The sequence below is a fragment of the Diprion similis genome, chromosome 2, assembly GCF_021155765.1.
Source record: "Diprion similis isolate iyDipSimi1 chromosome 2, iyDipSimi1.1, whole genome shotgun sequence".
NCBI lineage: Eukaryota > Metazoa > Arthropoda > Insecta > Hymenoptera > Diprionidae > Diprion > Diprion similis.
In genome coordinates, this window is record NC_060106.1 from 12437850 (window position 1) to 12459495 (window position 21646).

At 37.1% G+C, this 21646-nt stretch overlaps 5 protein-coding genes across 10 annotated transcripts in view; 3 read left to right on the plus strand and 2 right to left on the minus strand.

Moving 5' to 3' along the window:
- The first annotated feature begins 176 nt into the window (after positions 1-176).
- LOC124416642 (histone-lysine N-methyltransferase, H3 lysine-79 specific) lies at positions 177-11723 on the plus strand. Of its 5 annotated transcripts, none has more exons than XR_006930793.1 (12): positions 177-926; positions 2727-2906; positions 3953-4279; positions 4359-4626; positions 4710-5400; positions 5476-5947; positions 6158-6766; positions 6884-7410; positions 7680-7928; positions 8349-8584; positions 9409-9560; positions 10249-10313. XR_006930793.1 is itself a non-coding variant. In XM_046897897.1 (12 exons), the coding sequence occupies exons 1-12, from the start codon at positions 849-851 to the stop codon at positions 10351-10353; spliced, it is 3813 nt and encodes a 1270-aa protein (XP_046753853.1). In that variant the 5' UTR covers positions 177-848; the 3' UTR covers positions 10354-10494. The 5 variants fall into 5 exon arrangements, 3 of the variants coding, with proteins under 3 accessions (XP_046753853.1, XP_046753852.1, XP_046753850.1); XR_006930792.1 differs by having other exon boundaries at positions 9477-9560; positions 10249-10312; XM_046897897.1 differs by having other exon boundaries at positions 9490-9560; positions 10249-10494.
- LOC124416645 (SUMO-activating enzyme subunit 2-like) overlaps positions 3846-21646 on the plus strand; it is a 25233-nt gene continuing 7432 nt past the window's right edge. The window contains exons 1-2 of the mRNA XM_046897900.1: positions 3846-3850; positions 20058-20065. The gene's annotated coding sequence lies outside the window, so the exon portion shown is untranslated. The remainder of the gene's footprint in view (positions 3851-20057; positions 20066-21646) is intronic.
- Positions 14028-17894, plus strand: LOC124416643 (A disintegrin and metalloproteinase with thrombospondin motifs adt-1-like). The gene is made up of 4 exons (XM_046897898.1): positions 14028-14288; positions 14503-14715; positions 14917-15704; positions 15898-17894. The coding sequence occupies exons 1-4, from the start codon at positions 14028-14030 to the stop codon at positions 17129-17131; spliced, it is 2496 nt and encodes an 831-aa protein (XP_046753854.1). The 3' UTR covers positions 17132-17894.
- On the minus strand, positions 17604-20556 carry LOC124416650 (dnaJ protein homolog 1). Its single transcript, XM_046897906.1, has 2 exons — positions 20405-20556; positions 17604-19306 (listed from the first exon to the last, which is right to left on the minus strand). Exon 2 carries the CDS (start codon positions 19293-19295, stop codon positions 18219-18221), a length of 1077 nt encoding a protein of 358 aa, XP_046753862.1. The 5' UTR covers positions 19296-19306; positions 20405-20556; the 3' UTR covers positions 17604-18218.
- The window catches only part of LOC124416646 (cysteine-rich protein 2-binding protein), a 3046-nt gene continuing 2645 nt past the window's right edge, over positions 21246-21646 (minus strand). For both annotated transcript variants that reach the window (XM_046897902.1, XM_046897901.1), the window contains exon 6: positions 21246-21615. In XM_046897902.1, coding sequence (XP_046753858.1) covers positions 21260-21615 — 356 coding nt within the window. In that variant the 3' untranslated portion in view covers positions 21246-21259. The remainder of the gene's footprint in view (positions 21616-21646) is intronic.

Sequence of the window (21646 nt, forward strand, 5' to 3'; positions counted from 1 at the left end):
ATAGTTCACACGAAGCACAAATTTTTTCCCCCTCTTTAAAGGCCGAGAAACCCAAAGCTGGGCATACATTATTATTGTTTACATAAAAGATAACTGCTATTATAATAATTGCAGCAGATCTGAAATATACTGGGGTTATCTAACTTTAGTTTTCTATCATACATTGAATTTCGTATCATTTAACTCTAGTACAAAATCAGCGCTGATCGTGAGGTTCAGCTGTGCTAGGGGCTTGCCTCCAGAACACGATTCGTTTTCTCGGATTCGCGTCAAGTCCCGCATGCGTAGAAGGTGGCTTATGTCTAGTGCCTAGACTCCGAATCCAAATGGGTCGTCGTCCAGAAAAGAGAGACCGCCGCTACCAATGCGGAGAGACGTGAGTGCACTGGCGCGGGAGAGGAAGAAAGAGTGAGAAGGGAGCCGGGGCTGTGAACCTGGGGAGAAAGAGAAGAAAGACACACGGTCGGTCGGACGACGGACGGGAAGGCATGACGCCATGTTTTGATGTCGTCATCCCCCCCCAAACGCACTTCACTCCGCTCCGTTCCACTTGTGTTTTCCGTCGCGCGGCCGTGCTCTGAGCCGAGTAGTTTATTTTCCGTGTCCTCTCCGCTAATCGAAATTGGATGCGATTCCCAATTCTACGTAATACCCGTGCGTTTGCACGCGCCAAGCGTTGCTCATCATCGTCCTTCTTGATGTACGGGAAAGAAGTCGAGAAGCGGAGAGGCTCCGCGAGCGTCTTCTACGTGGTGTTGGTGTCCTAGTGCTCGCGCGCCAACGGGACTCTGGGCGGTTACGTCACGTACGAAGCATTTTTACACGATCAGCTTTACTCTACTAAAATAATGGAATTACGGTTGCATTCTCCGGCTGGAGCTGAGCCCATTATCTATCAGTGGCCCCTTACCTCTGGGTCAGGATCAGTAAGTACCTATACGTGCGGTAAATGAGGATTACCTCATTGTTGAACGAGAAAACAATACTCATACAACATACCGTGCGTCATTTTAATTCGGAATGTGATCTCTGAGGCTGCACTTTTCTTCAAGAAATACTTTTTTCATTTGCGTAAATCTCTCACCTATAACCACAAATAAACTGCATTATTGTTAACCTGTACACCTGTCATGTAATTATCTAATATATCGATACAGTTTATGCGATTACTAAATTTTTCAATTCCCAAATGATTTGCAAGACTTGAGATCTATTTTTTCGGTACAACCGTATCGTCAACCTCATCCATAATATCCAGTTGACTCGTTTGTTTGTGGCTCATCTTTGTTACATAGGTTAGAAGCTTAACAAAGAGTATGTTTAGTTGAATGTGGTTTTTTTACTACCTGCTAAATCTTTTCATCTACGTTGATTATTTATGACATTATTTTTGATACCATTGACAAAAGGCGCATCTCACTTACATACTTATTATTCTTACCATCCTGTATTCATCTATAATTCAGATTTAGCAACAGTGTTCAATCTGGCTGCCTTTGTAATGAGGTTGATGTATTTTTTATGTATTATAGACTATAACTTTTATACTAGCCATGATATGCACATGCATTTATAAACAAGTGAAGTAAATGTAGGTCAGTCTCACACATTGACGTTCAATTACTTATAGAGCTTTAACTTCACCTACTGTCATGTGATGAGTTTTATGAAGTTACTATTATACAGTCAAAGCTGTTTTGAATTATTTTGGGAAATAATCGATATTAATCATGTTTGTGTAATATAGAATTAAATGAGCAAGGGTTCACTATTATAATAAAATTACAATGAATTTCTGTACTACTTACCAGATCAAATTATAAAGCTATTCACTGTGTGATTGGTATCGAATAAAGCTCAGTTTAAATCGGGCATAGATTTTTCTGTTTATTGTTTTATGGCGTTTACGAAGTTGTCTGAGAATTTTATTGGCCCCAGTCATGGCGTACTTTACCTCTTGAAAAATATAAGTACAATCCTATGTAAATAAGTCTGGGAAATTCTGTGACTAAGTAAGGAAAAAGAAATTTCGCGTGTGAAAGTGAGAAGGGATGGGGCATAAGGTTGGAGTCAATAGAAAATATGACAGATAACAAAACCAAGCCAGCTTTTATACCTACAATAAATCAACCCATTTCTAAGAGTCCTATGAAATATGGTGACAGTACTGAATTCTCATGTTTACTAACCATAAGACTTGAAAAACAATTTTAGTATTTGTTGAATTTGGCCTTTACAGCTATACCAGATCTATAAATGGAAATTTTTCTATTTTCCTGCATACTTTGTATAGTTGAAAAAAATACTGATTGATCAACAATTCTAAAGTTGTAACAATATTCGCTGGACAAGCTTTTTCTAATATTGCGACTGTTATATTTCCACACTTGCTATTGAGGCGCTATTCTTGTAATTGCAAACCAGTTTACATGAAGCGACTCCCAAGAAATAGTTTGAAAACTACTTGAAATTGCTTGAAATCTGTCAAAATCACAATGGAAGCTGCTTAAGATTACTGAATATATTCGAAATTGAAGTCATTTGAGATTGGTTGAAATCACACAAAATTCAATTGGCAGAAATTATTGGTAATCGTGAGAAACTACTAAATACTTGCAATCGCTTATCACCTAATCTGTAAGTTAATAACCCGCTGCTTGCCATCCATTCACTACTTTTTACTTTCATGTATGATGTGGTATTAATTTCAATTCTTGTTGTAACAGGATCGACATGATGGAGCTGTTGATGTTGTGGAAACGATGCGATGGGTTTGCGAGGATCTACCCGACTTGAAAATTCCTCTGGAAAACAATATTCTTTGTAATTATGATACGCATAACTTTGAGAGCATGAAAAATTTATGCGACAAATTTAACAGAGCTATCGATAGTCGGGTTCAGTTGGTAAGTCCAATATGTTGTTCAAAAGAAATTTTAAAACAGAAAAATCCCCATTTAATGTTTCTCTGGAGAATAAGCTATTTGTGTTCTAAAGTGAGGAATCTGTAAATATACTTTCAACAAACTATAACATTCACCTCTAGTATGCACTTGAACTGATTACTAAATAACTTGGAGTGAGGAACCACCATAATTCTCAACATTAACTAAATTTATTGTCTACCACATAAACTACAATATAATAATCAATAATGTATTTAAATTCTATGCTAGCGTAATCTGATATTCTGTATTGTGGAAAATTATTCAAAGCAGACTTATATCAATCTTATGACAAACCTCGAAAATATTCTGATTATCAACTCAATTCATGTTACAGTAAGACTGTTCTAGTTATCGTGGATTCTATATATACCCATTTATAAATGTGTATCTCGTGTCAGTTTTGCGACTATTTTGTGAGTTTATATTTCGCACCGTTACAAGGTTATTCTAGCCTGCAAAATGAGTTATATAGTGATGCTGCAGTTCAACAATATTCCAGGGAATTATCACAGTATAATGCAGATTTATATTAGATATTTAACGTATCTCTTTGAGTTACAGGCTAAGTGGATTTTACATCTGTAAGTAGAACGTATAACTTTTTTCTCCAGGAACTCAAATAAAAACCCTCAGTATGGGAACTTAAATCAGGATTTGACTGTATATGTACATGTAAAGGTGTTTTAGGATAAACTGTTCTTGGTCTTTCATAAATTATGCTTATGCCTCGGTATTGAATTGCTCATGTTATTACTTCTTTCAAAACATGCCTCAACAGAATCATTAACGTAACTAACTCATACAAACTATCGCCACTCACCATCTTAATCGCTTTCCAGTTACTAATTTTTGTACTTCTACTAAAGTTATAATAAAACAATCCTGAAAAAACAGTAACCGATGTATTGCTTTAACATACAATTATCATCAACTAATGTATTCATATTCTAGACTTATAGATTAACTCTAGTTAAAGACCACATACTAATATTTCCTATTTCCAGGAAAAAGGTACTAGTCTGCCAATGCAAAGACTGAATAAAAAACCGAGCAGAGGCTTGCTTCGTCATATACTTCAGCAGACGTATAATCAAGCGGTAGTGGAGCCAGACAAATTAAATCAGTATGAACCCTTTTCGCCAGAAGTCTATGGAGAAACGAGTTACGAACTTGTCTGCCAAATGATTGATCAAATTGATGTTACCGACGACGACGTATTTGTTGACCTAGGTTCTGGCGTTGGTCAGGTAGTTCTTCAAATGGCTGCTGCTACCGCATGTAAAATTTGCATTGGTGTTGAAAGAGCCGATGTACCATCGAAATATGCACAGGTGTGTTAAAGAGGCAAGATTTATTCTTCAACTATAGAATTTCCAGTGTGACGTATAACATTTTATTAATTTCATTCAGAGCATGGAGTATAATTTTCGCAAGTGGTTAAGCTGGTATGGTAAGCGATGCGGAGAGTATCGGTTAGTTAAAGGAGACTTTCTTGCCGATGAACACCGTGAGAGTATAACAGGCGCCACAATAGTTTTTGTAAACAATTTTGCTTTTGGTCCGACGGTAGATCACCAGTTAAAAGAGCGGTTCGCCGACTTAAGAGATGGAGCACGGATTGTTTCATCAAAGTCTTTTTGTCCACTAAACTTTCGCATTACCGACCGTAATCTTAGTGGTAGGTAACACGACATTTTTCAAACCTAAGAAATATAACGTATATAAATTTATATCCATGTATTAACAAAAATAAACTTTTAGATATAGGAACAATTATGCATGTGTCAGAGATGTCCCCCTTGAAAGGGTCTGTGTCATGGACTGGTAAACCTGTGTCATATTATCTCCATGTTATCGATAGAACAAAACTAGAGAGATACTTTCATCGACTGAAGAATAATAAGACCGGGGCAATTGACATGGAACAATCTGATTCTGTGATAAGTATCACTGCCAGCAATAGTAGTAGAACATCGAGTAGAGGTGGTGAGAGGGCTGACAGAGCGAAAAGAGACCTTTCTAGGCAACTTGATAGCCCTAATCACTCTGAACAGTTAGGTACAAACAGCGATTCTGACTTAGAAGAAAATAGTATAAAGAATCGCCGACAGCCTTCTAAGCTTGGTAGAAAATTAAATCGAAAAGCCACCAATGGAGTACCCAGGCCTCCGCCGAGAGGTCGACAAAGAGGCAGAGGCGTAAAGAAAACTAAACCCAAAAAGGCTATCAATATTTCGGGATTAGATTTACTACACAGCCAAACTCTGCTTAGTACATCGCCTCAAGCACTTGGAAAAAAACCACCTCCGGCACCCGGATGTGTCGATCAACACCTTTCTTCCCTTTCTCTTGCTCTTCAGCCACATTCTACCTCTGTTCATGAAGAACTCAGTATACCTGCAGCCCCTTCTGCCACCCCTTATGCTCTTCAAATTCTTCTCGATCTTTATAGGTACGTGTTTCGACAACTTCAGTTAATAGCATTAAATAATCATTTTTAACTATTTAAATTTATTCCTGTTTTTAGGGACCAATTTATGGCAATGTTAGAATCGATGAGAACGCCAACGTATCGAGTATCGGTAAATACAGACATTGCGAAGGAACGAGAAAGAAATTCAAAACTGCAATCAAGAGCTGCTCAGCTTGAAAAACAGATAAAAGTATTGATTGACGACAGCGTAGCATTACTAAAAGCTAGGATGACAGAATTAGGAATAAACGCTACATCACCTGGTGATTTGTTAGCTAAGGCCAAGGAGATTGTCATGAGACATAAGCAATTACAAGCCAAAGCGAGTAAGCTTCAAGCTCAAGTGTCATCTATGGAGGCTGAACAGTCTAGACTCACAGCTATAAGGCATCAGGAGTTGCAAGAGAAGTACAACAATCACACCAACACCAATAGCGTTTCCAATCCACCACAATCTCTCACGCAAGACTATATTTTGAAAGAAATTTCAACCACATTATCACAGCGCAAGAGGCTGCATTCCCAGGTGCTTTTAAGTTTCTTAGATTCATTACATATAATATTTGGAACTATTCATTTTATGCAGTTTTCTTAATATTTTAGTCCTAAATATATTGAAAAGACCTAGTCTTTGAACTCTTACAAATTCAAACAGAATATTTGACTTTCATGTAATTGATATGAAAATGAAATTGTTAATTATATATTAAAATACACGTATCTCATTCTCTCACAGGTGTCAAAACTTCAACATGAATTGAGTGTACTAGAGCGTGCGAGTAATGAGAAACCATCAGTACCGATAATTCAACAACAGCAGCGTGAAGTGGTTGGATCGAAACATCAACAAAATCAGCACGAACCACTACAAAACAAGACTGCATCATCACGGAAAAGTAGAGAAGGACGATCTAGGTCTCAGGAATGGCCTGATGTTCCTGATATAGCAAAGATTCAGGAGAATAATCCTGAAATTTTAGCCCAAAAAATCTTAGAAACAGGGAGACAAATAGAAGCTGGTAGAATACCAAATAGACCAAGTACAACTACAGCACCCACTGCCAGGGCAAGACTGCCTCAAGCTACTCTCAGCTTCTCTTCTCCCTCTGCTTCCATGCAATCTCAAGTTAATGTCAGAGAATCGTCAAACAAAGCCCAAGAACCTCCGAGAGTAGCTAATTTTGAAGATAGATTAAAAAGTATCATTACAAGTGTTCTAAACGAGGATCAGCAGAATAGAAGTAAACAGTTACAGCTCCAAGTACAACAGATGCAGCAGCAAGCTGAGCCAGAGAGAAAACGTGTTGCACTGCCACAGAATGTGACTACTCCTGATTATACACAGGTAAGATTATACGTTAAATCAACTCAAGAAGAAAGCTTCAGTGAATCCATTGTTGGTGCAATATTACATGTTTTTTTTTTATGTTTAAATCTGTTCCCATAATCATGCATTTTTTAGGTTTCTCCGGCAAAGTTGGCACTTCGAAGACATCTATCTCAGGAGCGACTGTCCTCTCATTTAACCACTTCAGAAAGATCTGTGATCGATAGTCGGCAATCTACACATGACGGTCGAATAGCAGGAGGACCAGGAGTAGGAAATGGGGGTACAACCGGAGGAGGGGGGGGAGGGGGTGGAGGAGGAGGAGTAGGAGCGGGAGGTGGTGGCGGCGGTAACGGAGGGGCTGGTGGAGGAATGCTCGGCACACGGACAATTGGCGATCTAGTGAGTGGTGAGATTGAGCGAACACTTGAGATATCAAATCAAACTATCATTAATGCTGCGGTGGACATGAGCGTTATGGCCCGAGCAGAGGCAGTCTATTCTCCAATTAGCAGACCCGCAAGTGCCGAAGGTGATGCGGGACTAGCAACTTTGGCACATGTTGCCAGTTACGCTCCTAATCCGACCCCAACAACTAGTTCTACTCCCATTACTGCCACACGATCATCTGTACTATACACCCCCACCACGCAACCTCAGAGGTGAGTATTGCTTACCATATGCAATCCAAGCAAATGTTTAATCCAATCTTAACACAGTATTAAAAATTTTGAACTTGTAAGAAAACTCTGAACTATAGCAGAACTCAAATGTTGACATTTAAAAAAAAAATCTTACCTCAAATTTCAAATTCCAAAATTAATCTAGCCATCCAATTCATTTGTTTTGTAGTCAAGACAATTTTAGTTATATCATAAATATAACTGTTTTACATTATCCGATTATCACTGAGTGTCTATTTCTTTTTTAGGTATACGCCCGTCCAGCTTCCTAGAGCGGATATCAAGCCTTACCATGAGTCTTACTTTACTGACAATCCATCTCAAGTCCCCACACAGTCCCACCCTTCTATCCCAATCCAATCGTCTCAAGCAGCCACCAATGGAGAATTGCTACCTGTGGAGGGGTTGGCTGCTTCTCTTCATGCTCGGATACTGAATAACCACAATACCACCACTAGTAGTGTTAAAAGTGAACCAACAGTTGTTAGTAGTCGAAGGTATATCACTTTTCATCCTGCTGTTTGACTAAATTTTGTCAAGAACAAATTACATTTTCATTTAGAGAAATATGCATGCTTGCAAAAAAAAAAAAAAAAACGGCCGTCTTTTAATTACAGAATATTATACCGTATTTTTCCGAGAATAAGCCGATCCCCAATTCTGAAACAGTATTTCAGGGTGCTTTTCTTAGTTACCCACACATAAGTCGGGTCCGTGTATAAGACGAAAACGATTTTGGCAGGTACTCTTAATGACAAAAAACCTGGGCTTATAGTCGGAAGAATACGGTAATTGGCTTTTATTTTAATCTGTGATATACAATGAAATTACCAGTGATTACTTACAAAGGTTATCACTGTGCAATAGTCATTGAAAAATATGTATACATGTATTTGGAAGTAGCATACGTTTGTCAGTAGGTATCAACCGTACCCACGTTACGCAAGTGGAAATAGCAGTAGTAATGGCAGCGCTGCACTGTCTCAGTCACATTCAGTAGTATCGATCAAAACTGAAACACCAATTTCATCTGTAAGCACAAGCGGTGCGCCTCTGAGCCCGTTGGTGGAACCTCATTCTAATACGTCTACACCCCTGGTTGACGAACCACAAATGACAACACAAAGGCAAAGAAATGCAGCAGGGGATGATGGTGAGTAAACTCATTGAAATAAAATTGTCTTGAGATAGATCTGACGTCTTGACCCCACACAGATTTTGATTGTACATGGTGTCCCAGTCGTTGCTGCAAACACAGTGAAGACTGTGTAATGACTGATATTTAACACAATTCTAAAATGAAGCCTGCTTCCTGGCAATAAATATGCTGGAGTAATAAAAGCATGAACCAAACATCTGTTCTTATTTATTAATATCGCAGTACTTCAATATGCAATCGTAATTAGATTGACTACCTATTTTACATTTAAATGATTCAGAAAAACTACCTTTTTCGTACTCACTTTTCTTATTGCATTTAATGCTAGCAATAGTTTCTGTGAAAGGTGTCAGTAGCAAAAACTTTTCTCGTCATAAATTTTCGGATCTCATAGAATGAAAAATTATCAAAAAGTCGTTACCGAAGTGCACGCTATAAGATTTTGGGATACCTTGTATGTAAATTAACCTTGAAGCAACAGATCAAAAGAATAAAAAACCAATCGATTATTTAATACTTCAACGTTTTCGTTGCAATTGAGACCAACTATATTAATTATGTATAATGTAATTTATATAAGGGTATTTTTATCATCATTGATCTGTTGTTTTAATAACTCATTGGTCATTACTAAACCCTCTCTCTAATCTTGGTAGACTGAATTGTATTTCCTTTCTGCTACGCATTGTTCTACATTTTTTGCGCACTTACGATTTGGACTTATTACGTACATTTGACCGTACAAAAAAATTACTTATGGAGCTGGTATCTGATCTTTATTTATATTTATTTTTGTTGATGTTTGATGTATTTGTTAGATGCACTGTAGCTGTATGTTGGTTAGCTCTGTCTGTCACACACTCAATCTCACTCACAACCCCTGAAGCTTGTTTTGTTAGAGATTGAGACGCACAGAACAGAGGGAGAAATCAGAAAGAATGGCTGCCTTTGGGTTGGTGCGTGGTCACCGGTGAGTTGCCTCCCGCAGGGGTTGTTCCAAACCTTTATTATTACATTTTCAGTACTTGTTTCTTATTTCTTGCATTTACTGTTTATTGCACTCAGCTTTAGCACACGTGATAGTTATTTAGTATTTTTTTACGATATTTATTTATTCATATTTGCATGAAAATAAGCCATTGCGATTGAGTTAGTATGTCCAGTTTTCCAAAATATCCATTAATAACATGTGTTATTATCAATACCGCAGTCAGCCTATAGATAAAGTTAGTATATGTATAAATTATTAGCTAGTCCAAGTGCAATATGTGAACTCCATTACTCTTATTTCACCGAATTTTCTGTAAGAATGGTCAAACATTAATAATAATGCGCCAACAAAGGTACTTATAACTACTAAAACCTGGACATATTAATATGAATTCAACTTTTCCAAAGAAACTATAAAACGCTGTTGGCCCGAAAATATCACGACAGATAAATTAATCTTATGTACACTATCTGAATATATAGATAATGCATGGAAAGCTAAGCTTCTACTTAGTTAGAATGGGGGCAGGCAAGGACTAAGCAAACTTTGCGGGGTCACGCTTCAAAGGTGGTGGTACTGAATTGGATTGGCTTATTTTTATGAAAATGTGAAGCATCATCGTCAATTCAAGCTAGATTTCAGTGGTTGAGCTAGGTTCACCTTACAGATGGAGAAGCTGACTGGCAGGACCGAATCACCTCAGGGTTCGACCGATTGGTTGCATTTGCCTCCACTGAATTGGACAAGCGTAGGAGGTCAACCGAAGGAGTAAATACCAGCCCAGACAGCGGTTTGGGGTCCGACAGTACAGTTACTGGTCCCCCACCTATAGTTCCCTCTCCTGACGAGGCTCTTGGCCCTCCCCGAACACCTTCACCAACAAGTCCACGTCCCCCAAATCCTCCAACCAATAGTAATAGTTCTTCGGTCCCTCTTAAATACCAGCGACAGCAACCCGATCCTGAACGGCATCACTTTAAAAAAAAGTTTTTCCACAGAGATTGGAATAATTCAGGGGGGACAAGTAAGTTTCGCCCCAAAGGAAAAGACTGGGACTGGCATAATTCTGGGCAATGGCCTCCTAATGGTGATCAGTCCTAACCCACCCCCTATGAGCCCACCTGTTATAACTGAAGTGCTTTCTACAATAACAATCCGTGATCAATTATGCAGATTTAGATTGACTTCTTGAAAATATCCTACTTAAAATCAACAGTGTCTGTTACATTTTTGAATTTTAGATAAGGGTGATCCTTATTGGTAAATGTCGGGCTGAACTTTGAATTGGGTCTTTGTGTCAAAATTTTTCTTGTGGTTTAATTAAATCATTGTATTTAGTAGACAATAATCAAAGTTTCCTACTGTTTCTATGTTTATTTTTTTTCCAAATAGATAAATCACACAGAAGTTATTAAGTGTTTTAGGTCTGTTGTGGCGTCACATTGTTACATAATTTTCAAACTGCCTCAACTTCGTTAATTTGGAAGATATTTATATAAAAAAATAACTTCAAAATGGAGTGTGATAGTGATCTATCTTTAATCCTTATGTGGGACACCTCACGCGTAAGAAGTATGAAACAAATTTGGATCAATTTTACCCCAGTCTTAGTAATCGTTGTCTACTTAAGAAAATATTTAATCAAATGTCTTGAAAAAATTCTGAAGTACCTTCCAGAAATTAGTTTTGCCGGCAGATAGTATATTCCAAGAAAAGTTTATTGCTAATTGTAAATAAAATTAGCCAACTTTTAAAGGCCTCCATAGACTGTTGAATTTGGCATGGAGTTGATTTCACCACAGGGTGCCATGTAAGGATTAATATTTAGATTCAATATCCCATTATCCAAGTGAGTTACTCTTACTTCCCAGGTCCAACGGTCATCGATGAGCAACTTTTTTTTTCATTTTACCGTTTGCATCGACAAATGTCACTATATTTATAGTTCCTAGTATGTACAGATCAATGAAAATTTAGTAATTCCAAGAAAGCCCGAGAATTTAAAATTGCTCAACGAAAATAGAAATATCACAGAACTTCATTATCAATCAGAGGAAAAATAAACCCTATCCGCTCTCAGAATGGAAAATAGTTATTTACCTTTGGCGATGTCATACAAGCTGAGAGTTTAGAAATTTTGCCCCTTATCGACGGTCCTAAACCAAGCTTTTCCATTTAGTGGTTTTCAAGAAGACGATATTCTACTTTAAGTCGGGGAATTTTTCTGCAGCAGTTGTGTGGTCCCTCTGACGCAGATAATGTTTTTTTTCTCCTTTGCAAAGTTAATATTTTGATTATTGAATAGTCTGACTTATTAAATTAAAACTTGTCTGGTTTCAAAATTATGTCCAACATGCACAAGTAGAACTTGTAAAAAATTTGAATTTCTAGTGAGGGCTGCTTGAGTATGAATCAATTTGCAGTCATGTTTTTTTTTCTAATGAACTACATCAAAAAACGTCTGCTGATATTATAGCTGACGTAAAAATCAAATTTCAAAAAACAAGGAACACCCTAATATACGGATTTGTTCCAAATAGAAATCTACCCTGAATGTAAAGAAATTTTGTCATGCTAAGACTTGAGTTTATAAATCATTTTTTCTATGCACACCTAAAGACAATCTCTGGTGTAAATCAAGAACGAACTTACTAAATTTACATGACAACTTCAACTAACATTCACACCATTGCAGAGCTCATAGTAAAAGCTAATGTCATTTTAAAGAATATTTACAAATTCAAGAATTCTATATACAACACCGATGTGTCGATATAGTTGGCAGATATAATTTTTTAATGTGGTAGGTTTCTGTGAGCCAAACGAATGTAACATTGAGATAACTACCATTATTAGTTATTATCAATAAGTATGAAAGCCTTACATTTCTGTTGAAGATACCAATTTTAATAATATGGCAGGCATCTTATAATTCGAATCGATAAAACTAATTGTTTATGAATTCGATCGAATGTGAGAAACATAAGTTTTCTATAATGCAATGAAAATCACAATATACACAACACCTATTATTGCAATTATTTGATTATGTAAAAATCCCTGGTATTATCTCTTAATGTTAATGTAATGTATTATAGTTATTGGCATATCAACAGGCATTCATTTTACCTCTGATATCGATATTTATTGACCAGAAGAGTTATTTTTTCACATATTTTTCTGTACAAGTTAATAAGATTAAAAATAGAAAAACCAGTGAGATATCACTAAAACTTGAAAGATGAAGTAACATGGTTTTTGAGATAACCAGTGCTCGTTTCAATGATGCAATGTAATTGTAAGTGTGATAAGGAAAAAAAAGAATTTGATTATTTCCTACGAATGTAAAAAGCGCTTCATTTGTAACGCATAACTGTAAATTAACGAATGATTATTTAATAACCCCTATACAACAGTACATATAGTTATTGTAACGTAGTCACCTACCGACTGTAGCATGTTACATACACTGCCGAATCTATTGATTAATTTTATTACTATTGATCATGATTATTATTTATTGTTTTTATTGGAATATTTTAATACTAAGGTTTTTGTAAGAAGCAAAATGTTACTTCTTTTTTACCCTCCATGTCTTTTCATGTTAATACATCATATTTAAAAAGAAATATATCCACCTATTGATAGTTATTCATCTTTATTGTGCAGTCTAAGCATTCTTGTACGAGATACTATTAATGTTTGATGCAAAGTGTATTGGTACGATGCTGTATTGTTCACTTGCATATTCTATAGGTGGGAGTCCTAAAGAATTTGCAAATACTCTCAGAAGCCTATTTTAAATCGATTTGAGAAACTGCTAATTGAGATCGCATCAAAGAATAATTTTCAATTATGATACATTAAATGGTATTTATTTAAAAGGAAATTTACCCAGTCAGAACTGTCTGTTTTTTTTACAGAACTTTCATATGCACGCTCTCTTGTTTGTTATCAGCGACATTATTCACCTTCATAGACATCATACACTATGTGCGGGTGAATAAATTAGAAACATATCAATAAATATACCGTTACTCTATCTTTACAGTAGCTTGTTTAGTAAAGGGTGTGCATTTTACGTGTTATAGGTATAATCATGTGGTAATAAGCGTTCTAGAGAAAGAACTAAACAGCTGCATTAGATATTGACAATCAAATTGCCAAAATACAACGCCAAATTCTTCCACAAATTGTCAGAACGTTTTGGATACTACAGAATAATTGAACTAGTAGCTTGGAAAAAGATTGAACTACGTCTTGGATGCAAGTTTTATCCAAATTCAAAGTTCTTCAAAAAGTACTTGGCAAGAACTAATATGCCAGACGAAAAAGAATTAATAGAGAACGATAATAATTGTCATTATCACCATTAAATTGAATCTAAGTTGCAGGAAATTTGTACAACGAGATGTTTATTTATAACTTGGGGTCAATGTGCCCTTAATGGAGGCACCAGCATGCATTTTGCATCAAAGCAGTCAACATGACAATGATAACTGCTGCGGGCTTGCTGTAATTCTACATAAATATGTAGCGCTGTGTCTTCTATTAGGACACTTGAACTTGAAAACAACACCGAGCAAGATGATCATTGAATACAGTTTCCTGTTGTTTAGTTTGTTCAGAACTGCATTCGGAGAAAATATTGCGGAAGACGTAGAAGTTATTCTGTTACCAGTTTGGAATTCGTACTCTGAAAATCAGGTGGGAGATCTCTAAATGTGTAAAAAAAATTTTGATGATTTGTAATTTTGAGATTGCTTTTTTTCTGTGTAATTAGATTATTAATTCTTTTTATTAGCATAATGACACGTCAAAGAATACCATAGTTAGGCACCCTTATTATTATTACTCCTGATTACTTACTGTACACACATGTTGCAAAGAATTGAAATTAATGGTAAATGATGCTTGTTAGGTTCCTATGACTTTCACAGTATTTGGAAGAAAATTGGAATTAACATTGCGCAAGAATGATAAACTTTTGGCACCAAGCTTCCAAGTTTGGAGACACGGTGTGGATAAAGTATTGAAAGAAGTACCAGAATTGAGTACACCATCTCCCTGTCATTATCTTCATCGTGATAATTTGATTTCTGCCGCCATCAGTGTTTGTCACCACCGCACTATGGTATGTATTTAAGTTGGAAGCTGAGCATCATAAGTCATAAAATTCATTACGGTAAATGTATATGACTATGTGTTGACTGTATTATTTAATAACATTAGTTACTGTTGTACCAAGTATTTGCATGTTTTCCAGTTTATTCTTGCACCGAAAAATGTTCAATCTACCCCAAAATCTAATTATAGAAATTTTTTTTTAAAATAGCATGGTTTAGTGTTTTTGGAGAATGTTACACTTGAGATAACACCTTTACGCCATGAGAATTCATGGTCATCCAATGATCATCTCATCAAAAGCCGTTCTGGGGAAATATTGAAAGAACCACATATTGTCAGAAGAGCTACTATATCATCTCGTATAGCACTACACAAGGATATTCAGGATAGGCCTACCATACTTTCAAATCTCAATAATTCCATAGACTTGGATTACGACTTGTTCTCTAGTCCGAGGAGAGGAAGGATTGGCAAATCCTTAACATTGGAATTGGCAGTGTTTTTTGATGAACCTGCATACAGGCTTTTTTCACCATTTATGGATAGAAATGAAGAGAAAATACGAGATATGTTATTGGCTTACATAAATGGAGTTCAAGCACTTTATCACCATCCCACTTTAGGTGCTAAAATCGATTTAGCACTTGTTCGTCTAGATCTGATGCAGAGGCAGCCGTCCGATTTACCACATCACAATGGTGAAAGGAGCCAACTTCTAAATTCATTTTGCGATTATGCTACAATCAATAATCCATCTGGGGATAAGAATCCAAATCATTGGGATATGGGTCTTTACGTATCTGGGCTAGATTTTTATGCCACAGAGGGCGGCAAGAAAAGCGAAGTAACAATGGGTCTAGCTACAGTTGGTGGTATTTGTCTCGATCAATATGCATGTGTAATCGCTGAATTGGGTACTACGAACGTATTTGGAAAACCTTATCCTTCTGCTGGATTTACTTCCGTTTACATCGCTGCTCATGAAATCGGACACAAGTAAGTAGAACAGATGTCATCATATTTTAACTGTAATCTCTTGTATTCCTAAAGTATAACTCATTAATAATTGTGACTTGTAACTTGTAATAATTATTCTGCCTCGTTTATTCTAGTCCTTTGATTGCATTGAAAATATTGTTTCATTTCTTCACACACACATGTTCATTAAATGTCATTACTTGATTGAAAGCTTGGGAATGCACCACGATTCAACAGGAAACCCATGCCCAAGGGATGGCTATATTATGTCGCCTAGCCGGGGTACACAAGGGGAAACTATTTGGTCTGAATGCAGTCGTGACGTCGCACGAAAACTTATTGATACCAAAACTTGTCTCTTGGATGAAGCGCAATCAAACTATGACAAAAGCTTGGATCATGCCAAATATCTTGGTTTACCTGGTCGAGATTGGAATGCAAAAAAGCAATGTGAAGTTCTTTTAAGGGATAATGACGCTATCGTTGTTACATTATCTCAAGCTTGTCAATCTTTGCAATGCAAGACTCCACATCGAAGTGGATATTATTTTGCTGGCCCAGCATTAGATGGAACTTACTGTGCAGAGGGAAAAGAATGTCGCGCCGGTGAATGCCTTCCAAGGCTACAAATTTCTTCCACAGCAGGAAACACAGTCATAAAAAAAGGAGGATGGAGTGCATGGACTGAAGAATCGTGTCGCAGTGGCTGTATAGGAGGAGCCAAAGGAGCCCAAGTGAGACGACGACTGTGTAACAATCCTCGGCCACAAAATACATTAGAAGGCTGTGAAGGACTTGGTTACGACGTTTTGCTCTGCAAAGATGAAATGCTGTGCAAGAAAAAGCGGAAAAGTACAACAGAATATGGAACAATGAGATGTAGAAAATTTAGTGAACGATTACCAGAGTTAGACAGCCAAGGTAGCGGACTGCAGGCTCCTCATGAACCTGAAAGACCATGGATGGCTTGTGCGATATTTTGTCGCCGCAAAGGAGATAGCTCTTATTATACCCCGCGTATAGAATTAAACGATGTTGGTCTTGACCCATATTTTCCAGATGGAACGTGGTGTCACACTGAACAGGGTGAGAATTATTACTGTCGTCAACACCACTGTCTACCAGCTAGTTTTCGCTTTGCGAAAGGATTGATTAAAAATAACATGGAAGAAGATCTAAACTTAGGACCACAGAATGCTCGTCCTGGCAATCAGATAGTTCCAGAGCAGATAATGAAGTATTTGAGTCTTGGACCAGATGGTTTACCTCTGCTAACAACATTATCACCCAGTGCAGCTTTGCCTCTGGACGAAGGTGGCTGGACAGACAAGGATTACATTGAACTGCCACAGCCGGTCAAAGAACAAATTTTAGAAGCACAAGTATCTGAGCCTTATGCTCCAAAGCTGCTTGACCTCGACACAATGTTCTCCGAAGCCAACTGAGTGGACCAGATACCTCAACTACCGACCTCCACCTATTTTTATTTAATTTATTGCTATTATTATCCTCCATGTCCGATGAATGTATGTAAAGCGAGCCTAATAAACGAACAGATACAGGAATACATATTAAGGTACAGCTTCCCAATACGTAAATATCTGTGTCACGGTGTGAGTGCCGAGTTGAGGGGACAGAGGTGAGGGGAGTTTTGAATGGTAGGCGGATGACGTCACCGTTGTAGCTGACTATTTTAGGAGTGTCTCGCTGCTATCCTCACCGACAGGCACACCTTCATATAGCATAACTTTAAGCAGAGACACCGACACCACGCTGGAAACTGAGCATGAGAAATATAGAATGAGAATATGGGAAAACATGCGTATCAAATAACTTGACATATTTTTTTATTTAGTGTACAAATAATTAACCAACTTTAAAATTAGAACTTAAGAAAAATAATTAGAATTACAAGTAAAGAATATTAATCGTTTTATTATTACAAATAGATATCTTTTATTCATTTACAGGGGTTAGCTGTTCGACATTTATGTATCAACAGCATGGAGCAGTTTATATTTGTAATATCGCATTTGAAATTATCGTAATTATTACATTCACCCACATTCGCATGCATTCATACATACCAACAGTCCCACAGTACGAACACAGTATAATTACATAAATAGCATAGTAAATACACTCGTACACCATATGTGTAATCACAATCGCAACGTAATCACATAACTTAGCGCCTAGCACAACACGTTCGCCTGTTTCACTTTACAGAAGCTACTCGTCATATGATGAGGTAAAGAGAACATTTTTACAGGCTTGAATTAAGGAACATTTCATCTAATATTAACTACTTGATTTTGACTGAGCCTGTTTTTAAATTCAAAATAAACTTGCCGTGGACAAGATTACCGATCTAGGGGTCCCTAGACGAACACGAATGTGCTAGAACTTTGATACATATTGTACTGGAACGTACAAAGAGTTACTATAATCTCTAGGATCGATCGATTACGGGGTTACACAGCAGGATGGTTACTTGTTTGCTCATTTAAATCATTGACCATCGCAATTTGATCAATTAGGTAAAGTGTCATAAAGTATGTCCTTGGCACTTTGCGTTAATGTTTCAGGGAATTTGATGTCAAATGCCACTAACAGATCTCCTTTACGCGAAGGCTCTTTAGGGAAAGGTAACCCATGGCCTTGGATTCTCTTTACCAAATTAGGCTTCACTATTTCCCTTGACAAATTCAATGTAATCTTCTCCCCAGATAGCGTTGGAACTTCGATGACCGTGCCGCACAAAGCTTGTTTCAAAGATAATTTGCATGTATATCTGACATCACTGCCCTCTCTCCTGAACAGAGGATGTGGTTTGTCTCTGATAATAAATACGATGTCTGCAGGTACTTTACCACGCCCTTGATCACCTTCTTTCTGAAAAGTTATCTTCGTCCCAGCTTTCCATCCTGGTTTAACGTTGATTGTTAGTACTTTGTCTTCTTTTTTAACCGAACCGTCAGCTTGGACCACCCTCCTCGATATTTTCATCTTTTTTGTACATCCCCTGGTTATGTCCTCCAAGGTGACGTAGAGGTCGTGTTCTATAGGTGGATCCTGTGCCCGATCCTTACTGCCTCCTCTATTAGCGTTTGAGCCAGCAAAGTTGAAAGAGTGAGATCTAAATGCTCCTCCTGGTCCGCCAGGTCTCGCTGGACCCATTCCTAAATGGAAGGGATCATCCACATCCATGTCGTCATCATGAAAACCAAATATACGATTACTTCCTTGACCACCGAAATCGAAGAATGTCTGAAATGGCGAAGCCGAGCCAAAGAATTGTGCAAATGTTGCTCTTGGATCCCCATGGAAAGTGTATGAAGTGAATCCAGGGTCGTTGGGACCGGACGAAGATCCTCCTGAAGAACCTCCCTTCAAACCTTCTTCTCCATACTTGTCAAAGATATCTCGTTTCTTTTTGTCAGATAAAACTTCGTAGGCTTCAGCTATTTCTTTGAATTTTTCTTCAGCACCTGCATTTTTATTCTTATCGGGGTGATATTTCAAAGCCAATTTGCGGTATGCTTTCTTGATTTCATCATCGTTTGCTCCTCGAGCGATCCCTAGGATCTTATAGTAGTCTTTTCCCATGGCTTGTGATCCTGCAACAAATTATTCAAATGTAAATTAACAACATGAATTTGAACAAATGGAATTTAAACCTACAATAAGATGGTGAAAAGAAGATTCCAATCTCAGATTCTTATTTTTTTTTAAATATATACAAATAACATGCGAAGAAACTTATGATTACATATTGTACACATCTGAGCAGAGGAAATATGTAATGTGAACAAAAATTTGTAATTGAGAATGACAATGATCCATGTTATAATCACAAGTGGTGAGTAACAGTCCAACCAAAAGTAAATACCCAATCAATAAAACAGCAGAGACTGTTATGAAAACGAAAACAATACCCATCAAAGAAAATTAATTGCAACCAGGATCCGATATATGAAAGATCTAATCAAATATGAAGAATGAAAATAAAAGTATTATCAAGTTGATTTGAACGATACTACCAGGTCAATGTCACAATGTCTGCAGATCCTTATAGAGTTAAAACTTGCAGAAAGTGAAATGTTCAATTGAATGAAATTACGACCTCGGATTTGCGACATTGGTATGAAAACTTCGTACAATCAAGGCTATTTTCTCAATAGAAATTTGTAGCAGCTGTAGCCAAAGATGAGAGTTATTAATACAGAGGGAGAAGATTAAAGAAAAGACAGCAAACTACAAATTCGGTACGTTTTAGAACTTCGGGACTATTGACTTCAGCTCTTAACTTTTACTTGAAACGTATGGTGATAACTTTACATTGAATTAAGAGATTTTTATTAAAAACAGTTTACACAGTCATTCGTGCTTTGCTACAGACGATACACTACATACAGGCCACAGAGGGGACAGCGGGCCCTACACACCCACGTATTAGACCGTCTATTTCTGGATATGATGAAACCTATAGCATCGAACAGTGTAGCGATTCCAAACAACTCAAAAATAAACTCAACGATCGAAGTGGATTGAGAATCACTCCCATTGCCATTCTCGTATATGCACGATCATCGCAGACCTCTTCTAGATTTCGCGTCGCGTATATCTGCACGATGGAGATAAATGTGGAGCTATTTTCAATTTCAGGTTCTGATTTAAAATCTTACGCAGACAATATAATAATTTAAACTACTCACTTTTAGGCTTATGTTTTACTAGCTGTCTTGGCTCTGTTATGTATCCAAATGCACTTGAATCACTTAAATGAACTCCAACACGTATCAAACGTTACTCTCGTATCGTACGTTTCACGTCTTGTGATGCACTAAAGTATGGCGTAGGTTGCGCAGCCCATATATACAAACGTTCGTCTAGTACTTTCCGGAACTTTCGAGAAATGGCTCGGAGCTAGTCAGCGAACCTTCCATCAACTTCCGTACGTCACAACGTCGTTCGTTGATAGGAATTAAGTACAAATAATTTATGCTCTACACATTTCACACGAGTCATGTTAATTTATTGAAATATTTCCTGCTTAAATTGTTCAAATCATTTTACTTGGCAACTAAAATTTTGGCATATTAAGATTGACAGGTGACTGGCGGTGAACATAACCTATAACGTCAAAAGAAGAAATTACCCATGACGCCTAGTTATGGATCTTTCACGCAGCTTTATTATGACAAATATGTTAATTACATGAATGAGAATATACTCGAAATCTAGCTTTAAGTTTGTACTATACTTATTACATAGATAGTTGTTGGATACAATCAGTGTTTTTAATAAAGATTTTATTAGTTTTGTGTTAAATACACGTAATCCATAGTAAATAGTCCTAAATTTACTTAATGTCTCAACACTTTGCCCAAGACAATAGAAGAAATCGTGTCGTCTCAAATGCAGTATGTTAAAGTTATTCAATTAAGGTTTTTTTAGTTCACTGCAAACAATATATTGATACGGTGACTGTTGTTGCGATAGGCTAATGTCAAATAACATGGGTACATCCCCAACTTCATAGGAATTTTTTTATAAAACAGTTTTCAAATTTATCGACTTAGCCGTAAAAAAAGAGCATGTCGACAATCTCGAGAATTTGGTGGGATGTATTTATCATAAAAATCTTGAATAAATTCTTCAACTTTAAATCCGAACTTTTGATACAGTATTAAGGCAGGATTTGTTGCAGATACATGTAGAGTAACATCTTTACCCATGCACGTTTGAATCAAATGATACAACATGAATGTGCCGATACCAACTCGACGCCATTCCGGTCGAGTTACAAAAAACGAAATGTATGCCTCATTGTATCCCACATCTGGCACCAAAACTGCAAATCCAATCACCAATTTCTTATAAAGCACAACACAAGTAAAATCTGGATACTGCAGGCACTCCGTTACTGAAACAAGCACGATTGTTCGATTTCATTC